The sequence below is a fragment of the Globicephala melas genome, chromosome 15, assembly GCF_963455315.2.
Source record: "Globicephala melas chromosome 15, mGloMel1.2, whole genome shotgun sequence".
Classification (NCBI taxonomy): domain Eukaryota; kingdom Metazoa; phylum Chordata; class Mammalia; order Artiodactyla; family Delphinidae; genus Globicephala; species Globicephala melas.
Genome location: NC_083328.1, coordinates 9283251 through 9295378, shown reverse-complemented (window position 1 = coordinate 9295378; position 12128 = coordinate 9283251). Strand labels below are relative to the sequence as shown.

The 12128-nt window shown below is 51.2% G+C and overlaps 1 protein-coding gene and 1 non-coding gene across 5 annotated transcripts; both read right to left on the bottom strand.

The window, feature by feature from the left end:
• Positions 1-732: 732 nt before the first annotated feature.
• Positions 733-12050, bottom strand: BUD23 (BUD23 rRNA methyltransferase and ribosome maturation factor). 4 transcript variants are annotated; one of them, XR_009558875.1, is made up of 13 exons: positions 11931-12050; positions 11792-11829; positions 10353-10448; positions 10175-10257; positions 9983-10079; positions 7925-8021; positions 6642-6692; positions 5806-5891; positions 5528-5573; positions 5303-5361; positions 2434-5199; positions 1838-2355; positions 1165-1254 (listed from the first exon to the last, which is right to left on the bottom strand). XR_009558875.1 is itself a non-coding variant. In XM_030872010.2 (12 exons), the coding sequence occupies exons 1-12, from the start codon at positions 11976-11978 to the stop codon at positions 976-978; spliced, it is 846 nt and encodes a 281-aa protein (XP_030727870.1). In that variant the 5' UTR covers positions 11979-12050; the 3' UTR covers positions 733-975. The 4 variants fall into 4 exon arrangements, 1 of the variants encoding a protein (XP_030727870.1); XR_009558876.1 differs by having other exon boundaries at positions 1838-2902; positions 3288-5199; XM_030872010.2 differs by lacking the exons at positions 1838-2355; positions 2434-5199 and adding an exon at positions 733-1030.
• On the bottom strand, positions 1665-1796 carry LOC115861394 (small Cajal body-specific RNA 20). Its single transcript, XR_004042778.1, has one exon. It is a non-coding gene; the product is annotated as a small Cajal body-specific RNA 20 (non-coding RNA).
• Positions 12051-12128: the final 78 nt, after the last annotated feature.

Genomic DNA, 12128 nt, shown 5'->3' with positions numbered 1-12128 from the left:
CTGTACCATGCCTCTGCTCTAGACTTCTTAGTGTCATGGCCTTAGGACTGGGGCTGATCCTACGTGGCACCACGGGGCTCAGAGACCAAGGATCCCAGCCGCCTCCCTTGGTCTTCACCTTCCAGACCCTCTGGCCCCTCCACCCCAGCCTGAACATCTCTCCACTCCTGCTTAACACCTGACGCCTATTCTGTACTGTGGGCCCAGATTGACCCCCTCTTCCCACTTTTCCCGGAGTCACAAGCCACCACTGGATCCCCTCTCATCACCCTGCTAGACAGTCCCCCCACCCGGGGCCAAACCTGTCCTTCTGACCACTAGTGATTGGAGAGAAGACAGGCCACAGAGGCAACCAAGTGCTGGACTGGTCAGCTGATGCGGCGGCTCGGGGTTAAAGTCAGCCCAGGCCGCTGGGCTGGATAGTGCCTTCAGACCAAAGGGAAACCAGACTGGGCAGAGGCCTCAGGCCAATGGGTACCACGGATACCTTTCATTTCATCCCGCCCATGCTTCCCAACTTTGCCTGGTGTTGTTATACATAATATAGTTTCATCTAAGTCACATATAAGCAGCCCTAAATTAATCTACCTTGTTCCTTGCAGGTTAAAAGAATGCTTTCATACATTAAGTTCTTTAAACCCTAACTGATAACCTGGGAATCAAGCCCCCACCAATAGAGGAACTTCAGAAATCTGTTTAGGATCACAGAGCTGGAAAATGCCAGAGCCGGAGTTCCACAGAAAGTGGTTTACTGCTTTTAGAACAAAATAGGATGCTCTCAGAACTTTTTTTAGTGAAGAAAATACTTTTAGAACTTTAAACCTTTTTAGAACTTTCCTAGAGCACTATTCTTGTCAGCTGATAAAGTAGGCATTTTAATACGCAGAAAACCCTCCAGAAGCAAGTGCCTGGGCTGGATGGCTCAGCTCACAACTGTGTGGTTCCCGAGCTGTCCCGCTGGACGCGGCCGCCTGCTCAGAAGCGGGGCTTGCGCTTGCGGCCGGTGTACTGAGTGTCAGGTCGGACCTCCCTGTGTGAAGAAGTAACAGGGGCGGGAAGAACAGAACCATCTCAGGAAAAACAACAAGACCCCCTGGGACCCCTGAGGCAGGTGAGCCCCCGGGCCCTGGGTGGCCAGAACCTCCCACCCCCACCTGCACTCACTTGCCCTGCCGCCGCCGGCGCTCCTTCTTCTCCAGCACCCACTCTCGGCTCTTCCTCACCACTCCCCGCCTCGCCATCCTGTACGGGACCCTGTGCAGGAGACACGACTGTGAGCAGGTCCTGTGAGCAGGACAGAGTGGCCTGGCTGGCACCCAGGTTAATCCCAGCAAGTAAGTGTGGTGAGCTTCCCCGGAGCCAGGTGGCCTCAGATGCCCCTTCCACAACAGAAGCCCCCATTCTGGACACCCCCTTCCTGGTGACATCTGCTGGGGCCAGAGCGGTTGTTTAGGAGGAGGCAGGAGACGTGGGGTCCCCCCCTCGCTCGCAGGCATCCACGCGGTTGACCACGTGGTTAGGCATACGTACATACCTGCTGTGGGGCAGGCAGGGGCCAAGCTACTTTTGGGGCTCACAAGAGCCGATCCAAGGAAAGCAGGCCCTAGTCTGGCTGTGAGGCCAGCACGCTTGGTACAGACCAGGTTGGGGCTCCCAGCAACTACAGGTGTCTGAGGTAGGAAAACAAGGCTGCCCCACTCGTGGCAGCCCTGACAATGATCCTCAAGGGGTGATCTTGGCCTCCAGTCTTGGCTGAGGAGAAAAGGGACCTCCCACAGCTCTATGGGAGAGAGGCCCTGAGAACAGGGGAGCCTGGGCCCTCAAACCACATCCCCACCTGGCAGTTGGAATCCAACTGTTTTCAGCGTCGAACACACCACGGAGGCTGCTTGCCCTCTGAGTAACCATTCCCTGAGTACCTGCGTGCACGGCCCGTGGACGTTCTACAGTGGCTGTGAACCAGCCCTGCCCCTGAAGAGTCCACGGCTGGGCTGTGGTAGCGACCGTCCGCATGAGGCAAAGCAAGAGCAGGGAGGCCAGGAGCTGCTAAGGCAGTGATGGGGAAAAGGAGAGGGCCACAGAGATAAGCTGCTTCATGCAGAAGGCGGGCCAGCATTCCAGACAAGAAGCAATACATGAAAATGAGGCACAGGGAAAGGACTGAAGAGGAAGGTTAGGGAGCAGAAGAGCCCTGTTGCCTGGAGTCATTGAGTGTAAGGAGGGGAAGGGTCCAAGTGAGACTGAGGGTCAGCTGAAGATTGAGTCGTCCTCGTAAGTGTCCTCCTCGCCTGAGGACCAGTGGAAGCCGGACTGCATGACACACCCTTCCGGCTCCTACTTCTCATCTGTTCTAACCTAATAGTAAAAGTCAGATTAAAAAAAAACACCAAAAAAAAAAAAACAAAAAAAAAACCCACCAACTCAGAATCCCACCTGGCTGGTCCAGTTCATGGAGGTGTGAACACCAACCAGCAAGGAGCGTGCTCTCCCTCCAGGAAGCAGCGAGGCTTTCTACCACAGGAGGAACACAACATGTCCTAGACTCTGGGGTGTGCAGATAGCAGTTCACGAAAGAAAGTTAAGAGGGCCTACAGTGAGGGGGCAGGAGTCTGATGTGCCAGGTGCAAAGCAGGCTGCTGGAGATGCAGGACTAAACAGATGCAGGACTAATCCCCAGGAGTCTCTAAGGAAGGACGAGCTCTGGGGTAGCACAGTGAACAGGGGGCAAGATGTGAGCTGCGGGAGGGACGATGGGAAAGAGTCATCAGGGGAGACAAAGGGAGCAGTGAAGACGGTAAGCGACCCCAACCACAGGTGCCAAGAGGAGAGCGGAGTCCACAGTGCAAATGCCAGAGGGGACGGAGCCTTTGGAGAGAGCAGCTGACGAGTGGTACGGTAGAGGCTGAGTGACGAGGATTAAGGAATACATAGGTCAAGCAAAGTTGTTGGGGGGCGGGGGGAAGAAATTAGAGATAAGTCAGGTAAAAGTTTAAAATACTTTTCCTTGATTTACCTATTTATTTACAGTAAGTGGCCTGAATGTGATCAGACAGAAGTGACAGCACCGGGAGAAGCCCCATCAGCCTTACAGTAGACAAAGGCCTCCTCCCACCCTCCTCAAATCCGAGGACTTCAAAAGGAAGAGCCTGTAGGGAAATGAGGTCCGCGCCAGGCACTGTGCTGAGTCCTGTACAGACATGCCCTCGACTCAACTCACTGCCCAAGAGGGTGGCACATCCCCCCCAATTTTAAACACGAGAAATGGATGATCAGGTCCCACAACTTACCTAAGTTTACAGTTAGGACACGTCGTCTGTAGACACCGGCGTGAGGACAAGAGGGAGCCTAAGATAGACGGAGGGGAAGCAGGAGACGGGACCACTCCCTGAGAGCAAGCAATGGGCACCCTAGAGCAGAAACGGCTAGGAGAGCCCCCAAGTCCCCACGGGGAATGGGTGAGGAAGCTAAGGGAGATGACCGCGGAGGGCCAATGGGTCAGAGGGCATCAATCCATGGTGAACAGGAGGACCGCACTCATGATTTTCACCACAGGTGGGCCTTCCTAACTCATCCATTCTCGGCTCATTTTTCCTCTTAAACGTCGTAAGAGTCTGAAAACCTTTCACCCCTACTAATCAGAACTAAGAAACACCTCATTCTTCACTACCTTATAATCAATTGTTCCTTCAACAAATATTGAACACCTTTTGCTAACAAGACACTATTCCGGTTTCAGGGATACAGTGCAAGTCCCCACCAAGTTTTCATTCTAGTTGGGGACAGAAGTAATACCAAGTAAACGAATGCTTATGATTTAGAGCAGTGAAAGGTGGTAGGGAAAATAAAGGTAACAAGAACTCAACTGAAGATACTGAACTGAGAAATGGCAAGATATGATTTACATTTCAAAAACGTAAAAGAAAAAGGGAAGTCTCCGTCTTGCTGCACAGCAAATGAATTCAAAGAGGCAAAGTCAGAAGTAAGGAGACAAGTGAGGTAGCTTTCAGTAATCTAGGCAGCAAAGACAGAGACCAGGTAGGAGTGGGGAAAAGGGATGGAGTGACTAGATGTAAAATGTAAGGAAACCAGGAAGGGCTGAGAATGGAAAGAATGGAGGGAGGAAGTTCGGGGATGGAGACCAAGAGCTCTGTTTTGTTCCAGAGACCCGTGGAAGTCCAGGTATGGATATTTAGGAGGGGAGGTGGTTTGGAAAGCAGAGGTGGGATTGAGACCAAGCATAGAAACCTGGAGGTTCTGAACCTGTAGCTGGTGTCTAAGGCAGCAGCACAGAGAGAAAAGGGGTCCAGGGTGGGCCCCAGAGTGGACCAAGAAGGAACAGCCAGTGAGGTTAACAGAAAACCGGGACATTGGGTGGGAGGCCAAGTGAGGAAAGCGTTAGGGGAGCGATCGGCTGCATCAGCTCCTAATGAGCAGGCAAGTTACAATGAACATGGAGAAGGAAAAAGGACTGGGAAGTGACCATGGGTTTGGCGAAGACAGCCTGGCGGTGGCCTTGATCAAGAGAGCAAACTGTGGGGCTTCCCTGGTGGCGCAGTGGTTGAGAGTCCGCCTGCCTATGCAGGGGACACGGGTTCGTGCCCCAGTGCGGGAAGATCTCACATGCCGCGGAGTGGCTGGGCCCGTGAGCCATGGCCACTGAGCCTGCACGTCCGGAGCCTGTGCTCCGCAACGGGAGAGGCCACAACAGTGAGAGGCCCGCGTACTGAAAAAAAAGAGAGCAATTTGTGATGAGACAAGCATGAGCCAGAGGAGAGGAGTGAGAATGGCAGAGGAGACAGTGTGAGGAGTTCGGTCATAAAGGGAAGCCGATGAACAGGGTGGCCGCCAGGAGCTGTTACGGGGTTAAGGAAGGACCCTTTTTGAAGACAGGAGAAATCGCGCAGGATGTTTGTGTGCTGATGGGGATGACTCAGGAGGGTAAACATGAGGATGCGGGAGAGGAACGAGAGCCACAGGGGCCAAGTGGGGATGGGGTCCGGGATGTAGGTGAAGGAGGCAGCCTTGGGAGGAGGGGACAGCCTGCTGGGTATGGCAAGAGGGCAGGCAGAGAGGAAGGCTGCCCACAGACATCCGGAAGGGCTCCACTAGCTCAGCCGGAGGCAGGTGCAGGCACAGGTCTGAAGGGTTCCCAGGTCCTATTTCCGCCTTGGTGTCTCTGCCACACCGGACCCTGACAGGCTTGGTGAAAGCAGAGAGAAACGGAGGAGTCTTGCTGCTGTGTCTAATGAACCTGGTGGCAGCAACTGCCTGCGCCTTAGGCAGGGCTGAACGACAGCCTTACCTCTCAACCGTGAACGTGGACTCCCTGGCCTCCTCTTCCTCATTATCTTCGTTCTGGGCCTGCAGGAACCAAAGTGCTCTCAGATCACCCTGGAGATCTCTCAACCCACCTGCCCCGCCCCAGAAGGCCTGGCACCCAGGCCTGAGCCCTTCTGACAGGTAGACGGCCCGGCCCCAGAAGAAGGGAAGCCAGAAGAGATGGGCCTACAAACTCAAGGTCCCTCACCATTGGTATAAAGGTCGAAGGTCCAGAAAACAAACAGAGGTAGAACCTGAAACAAGAAAGTGCAGAGTGAGGGCTGGGCTCAGAAAGGCTCAGAGAGCAAGACAAGTCCTCCCCCTCCCTGCCACAAACACATACAGACACAGCCAGGCCTCTTGCCTGCCCGGGGCCCCAGTGACCCAACTCAGCACTGCCCTGGTGCTCGCATCAGCGGCCTGTGAGGGCCACACCGCCACCCTCTCTCCTGCAGCACGGGCAGCACCCTGGCTCCCGGCACTCACTTCTTGGCTCTGGCGCTGTTGGGATAGTCCACCAACACACCACCAGTGAAGCCGGCCCTGGTGGCCTGGGTCGTGATCAGCTCCAACTGGGGAGAGAAGAGCGCGCAGTCAGGCAGGGCGGCTGGGGGAGCAGCAGCTTCCCGCCCCCTCCCCTGGCCCCGCTCTGGTCCCAGAATGGACCTTGTCTGGGAGAAGTGAGGGTCTTTATCAGACTATTCCCAGTTCTGAGTCCCCGAAAGCCACGCAGAGAAGGTGCAGCCTAGAACCAGCCACGGCAGATACCTCCCTCGGGGGATTACAGACCAACCAAGTCCCCCTGATTCTCACTTTCTAGCCCAGGGACCCACCTCCCGACTCAAATCTCAGGGGATGAATGGCCACCAACTGCGAGGCAGACTCATTCATGTTATTAGTCAGGGACAGCTCGCCACTTGTCTGTCAGAGTCGGTACCTCCTACCCCTCACTGCTCATGCGTCACACTCCACAGAACAGACAACTGTTGATGTCCTCTCCCCCACCCCCAGTTATTTCTTCTGTTATGGAAATCAGTAATATCAGATGGTTTATCTGTCAAGAGAAGACAGACCCCCCTACCCCGCCCCTCGCCCCAGGTACCCCTCCCTCTTCCTTAGGACATTAGGTCACAAAATGTGCCAGCAGGGGCCACGGGGACCACTCCCAGGAGCTCAGCCCCTCCCTTCCCACCAAGCAGCCTAAGGTTGCTTGTTCCATCACCTCCCAACAGCAGGAGGGCAGGTGGGTGAGGAGCAGGATGATGTTTACCTGTTCTGGGTCCCTCCCCCTTCCCTGCACCTCCACTAGCCAAGGGGTTCACCTGCTCTGAGTTCTCAGGGTACAGCTGCAGGACAGCCCGAGCTCCATGGACCTGCAACAGAAACATGGTTATCTTTCAAATATCCCATGGGGTCAGGACCCAGACATTCCTCCTTTCCTTATTCACGAGATATTTATTGAGTTCCCATTATGTGCAAGGTATACTGTTTTCAAGGCTGGGAAACAGCCAGGGACAAAAGAGACAGCCTCCGAACTTCTGCAGCTCACATTTTAGTGGGTGAGGTAGCTAATTTACAGTAGTGATTAAGTGCCAAAAAGAAAAATAACTTAGGACAAGGGATGGTGCATGACAGCAACTATCAAGTTTACTTCTGGCTCAAGATAGGCCTCTCTCTGAGGGACGCTGGAGCAGAGACCGGAATGTAGTAGACGGCTGGGCTATTTAAATGTCTGAGGGAAGAGCATTTCAGCAGAGAGAAAACCAAACACAAAGGCCCTCAGAACTTCAGGGTTAACCCCAGGACCTGAGAGGAAGAGAAACCATGTAACGCACAAGACGCAGCTATCTGCCAGAACCACCCACTCTAAGAAAGCCAGGGGTGAGGTGAGGGGACTGAGGGGACCAAGAAACACCCGGATCCAAAAAAAAAAAAAGTGAAAGAACTCACTTTTAGGACTTAGAATCGCAGACTATCATCTAATCCTAGTAAACAGTGGAAATCAACACCATCACTTCTAAAGACAAGAAAGGGAATTCCCCAGCAGTCCAGTGCTTAGGACCGAGCGCTTTCATTGCAGGGGCCTGAAGCCGAGCGGTGTGGCCCAAATAAATAAATAAACAAACAAACAAATAAATAAAAGACAAGAAAAAGCTAATAAAGGCGCTCTCAGTGGTAAATAACCACCCTGCTCCCCATCTGAGCACTGGCAGTAGGTGGAAGGCAAGGTGGGAGTTGAAGGATGTGAGCACTCTAGAAGGTGTCCTCTGTGTGGCCTCGAAATGCTGTCCCTGTCCTCCCTCTGTGGCGTCCAGGCCCCCAAGCCAACTTCTGACTGGTATTCAGCAGACTGGACACAGGAGTTGTGATCAGTCTCAGATTCTGACATCAGTGTCTTCGCATTTCACTAGAGCGTCAGCCCCCTAAGCTTTCCTTTTTTGGGGGCTGAAGACTTGGACCAAAGTAGCCAACAATGAGGTCCTGCCATCCTGTGTGGTCCCATCTAAATGGCATTCCCACGGGGCACCTCCACTTCATCATGCTATCTGCAGGGCAAGGGAGGGACAGGCAGCCAGCCCAGGTGGGAAGGAGATCTTATACTCACCAGAACAGAGTAAAGAGCAGAAAAGAAGCAGTACAGGCGCTTGGCAGGAATGTCGGACTTCTTGTTAGCACTACACAGCCACTGCACCGCAGAAATGCTGAAAGAGGAAGGGACCTAGTCAGGAAAGGGAGCGATACGCAAGGTTCAATCTCCAGGCGAAACCCTCCTGCCCACGACTCTTTGTTGGCACGTGCAGGTCCACTCCAGGTCACTATTCTACAACGCTGGACCAAATAGGGTCTACAGAAGGTGAATGTGAACTTCTCGTGGCCAGTCCAAGGAAACATTTCCTCAACCTTGCTTCTGCACACATCTCAAGTTTAGCATTACTCAGCAGGTCAAGGCTCTCCCTGCCACCTACCCCTTCATTCCCTTCCTCCAATCAAGGGAAATATGCTTTGGACTTACACAAAGCCATTCGCTCTCCTCCTAAATCACTTCTTTCAACTGTACCTGCTAACTGTCTCCACCATCCCCAGATTTAAAGCCTCAAGCAGCTAGTATGTCCTCCTTTCCGACATTCCGCTCCTCACTGCTGTGCACATACATCTACAGAACCCCAAACCCTGCTGGTGTGTCCGACCGCCTCTCCCAGCTTTTACGTTCCTCCACTACTCTCCTTGGTCAGCACTCATTACCGCCTCCATCGCTTCGACAACCTAACTTATCTCTCCTCTCGCGTCTTCTCTCTTCTTTTAAATAATCCTCCTACAACACAGACCCGATCTCGTCACTCCCCAGCTCCCCATCAACTACTGAGTAAAACCCAAACTTCTCAGGATGGAGTTAAAAGCCTCTAGGAACCGACCCCACACAATCTCATCTTCCGTAGAATTTCTCATTCCTCCCTACACCTATTAGACTCCTTTCCCCACCCACTTATGTGCTTTTGCTCACACTGTTCCTTCACTCTGAAACCCTCTCCTTGACTATCCAAATTCCTCCCAACCTCAGGGCCCAGCCCCGGCCCCTCCTGCTTTCCTGTGCTCTTACTTCTCTTCATAACTCTGGTGGGTCCCATGATTCCCTAGTACACACCCCACACTGGGGCTCACGTTTAGTAACTTGGTCCACATCTTATAGCACCTAAAAAACCATGGAGTCTTAAAAACAGGGACCTTTATTTCCACAAACAGCATAGCACCTTGGACAATTTCTTGCAGGTAACAAATGTTGAAAAGAAAAAGCCTGCCATACCACCCCTCCTCTTAAAAACAAACTAAAAATGACTATTTACTCCTGAAACATACAAGACCAAATTGCTGGCCTTTGGTTTTCTGCAGCTTAGAACATCTCACCTGATCATTACTAAAAAGTAATTGCTATCTTTGAAATGTTTTTTCTCCCCTCCTGTTTTGTTCCCACATGTAAGCTAATCCCATACCCTAAAAAAACCCTTCAAATCCAGATTTGTACTCCTCACCCAGATTCCTACTGTGTATCGCTACAGCTCAATCTATTATCACAGGAGGTCTTCCCCCAGGTAATGATTAAACTATGACTTCCTACCCTAGCCCCTACCTCCACCCCACCAACAAAACACTAAACCAAATACTAAACAGAACTTACCACAGAAGACAAAGAACAACTTCACGTTTCTAACTGTAATTTCAGTGTTCTAAGATCTGTTATCAAAGCACTACGTACACATTCAAAACTTGGACCTGACGCCACAGAAACGACTCCTAAGCCACCAAAGAGACTGGAGCAATTGGGGTCACTCTCCACTACAAAGTCCTTTGAAAAGAAGTCAACAAGATGGCTGCTGGGACCCACAAAATGGCTCCTAGAGGCTCAGAAGACCACTCCCCCACACACCCCCCCCCCACACAAAGCAGAGAAACTTATACCGTGGTGCCTGAACCTGGCAGTGCAAGATAATCACAGGAGTAGTTTTGAAATACAAAAAAATACATATTTGGGGGCGTTGCTCTGACCTTATACATCTGAAAATCCTGGGGGATGTGTATTTTTAAGTATTCTGTGTGATTCTGCTGCACAGCCAGGTTTGGGAAGCACTGGCCTGCAGGACTAAAAGCAGGACCTGAAGACTCTCACCTGATACAACCATCAAAGGAGCCCGGTTTGAAGGGGATGCCCTGACCCATGTCCCCCAGAAGCAGGTCTCCCTCCGTGTCTCGGTCCAGGGCCACATCTACATTGGAGAAGAGCAGGTGAGGAATCAATCTGCATCACTGTTCCATACTCATGCAGGGGAGTCCACTCCAGTGCCAAACAGGACATACTTACCCAGCATGGCAGGGCTGATGTCAATGCCCACCCAGTAGTGCCCCTCATCTGAGAGGTAATCTCCACTCAGCCCAGAACCACAGCTGGAAGACACAATCAAATGGGGACTCAACACTGTGAGTAGCAAAGACATCCCACCACCCACCTGGACTATCTGAAGTGAGCCCCAGGATCTCACCCAATATCCAACAGATAACAAGGTTGACCCTCAGGCAGACAGAGGAGCTCCAACGCTCGCCCAGCCATCTTGGTTTGGACATCAATCATCCGTGAGCTATAAAAAGGCAGAAACACAAGCAAGTGGTAAAGGAGCTCTGGGCTAAAACCTCACCCAGACCAAGAAAAGCCAAAGAAAGAGAAAAAGGAACAATCATCCTGAGGTACCCTTTCCCGGTCAACAAACTGGACTAAAACTATTTAAAAGTGACCCCAGAAGTCCATGTAATACAACGTGTTATTTTGTTCTGACACAAATTAAAACTGCAGTAGCTGCAGAGCTAATGTGAAGTTAACAAATCATTTATCTAATGACCAACCATTGGGTATTTTCAACTCTACCAGGCTCTGACATTGTATTACTTAAATACATGTCTTCTAGAAGAATTATCCACTGTAGCTACTCCCATATAGAAGGGTGAAGAAGACACAATAAGAATTATAGCAGTGCTGTCCATGAGAAACATAACGCAAGCCACTTGGGACATTCTAGAAGCTACGTTTAAAAAGAAATTAAATATGTAAAGTTAACTGTAGTAATAGTTAACCCAACATATTCAATATTACACTTTATTTAATCCAGTATACTCAAAACATCATTTCAATACATAACATAAAAAACAATAAAGCATTCTACCTTTTCTTCACATGAAGTGTATCATATTAAATACGTTTCAATAGATGGCTGATGACTACTGGTTACCATATTGAACAGAAGAGGTCTAGAGTGTATCTGGCTTTCCCAAGATCCAGGGAGAGTCACATGTACCAGTTTTCAAAATGCCTAACACAGGGCTCTGCAACTGGAAAAAAGTTTCTATTTGCTACATAATGACAACTGACCAAAGGGTTTTTGCTGACTCTGATAGTCCAATTTGAACAAAAAAGAGAAAAGAGGTATCTGCAGAACTTTCTTACAGAATACTGTATCGGAAAAAAAGGTTTGGAAGTCCTTGCTCTAGCCGTCATCTGTTAACTAACTTCATAATTGTACAAAAAACTCTCCTCTACGAAATTCAGATACTCTACCAACAGCTGCCCTAAGGATTTACTGAGATAATGTAAACTGCGGCGTACAGTAAGCATTCCATGAATATTATTTCCTTCCCCCCAACAGCACTGATCCCTTACACATCTCCACTGCGTCCTGTTTTATCACATGCTTAAAATAAGCTGTCGTACGAGAGAAAGTAGGCGTGATCCCTCCCATTCTGATGCTAAGGTTACTGAGACCCATTCGAAAGTTTAAAATTGACCCTTCCAGTGTCAAAAGTGGGATCAACTCAGGTCTCTTCCTTCCCCCACCCCCAAATTCTGCGTGCTTTCCAAGCAACCTCCGCAACCAGAGCAACTTGCCGGTTCCCGACCCCTGACGCCTCGCAACATCCAAGCTCCACTTACTTGCGCACGTATTTCCGGGCTTCATTCTTGTCGTAAAACTGCAGGGACGAGAAAAGAAAAAGGGTGGGGAGTCGAGGAAGAAATCAAGACGCGGAGGCCCCAGAAGAGGAGAGGGGTGTCCGCGGAAGACAGGCCTCACCAGCTCCGGAGGCCCGCTGTGCTCGGGTCTCTGCCCACGTGCCGCCATCCCCGCGCCTCTGCAACAACACTCGCGCGATTTCTTTCGGGTGTCCGGCTTTTATGTCCTCGGCCTGGCGCCCGCCTCGTAATACGCATGCTCCACCCATCTCCCCGCCTTCTCTTTTACTCGATTGGCTACAAGGGCCGACTGGATGCG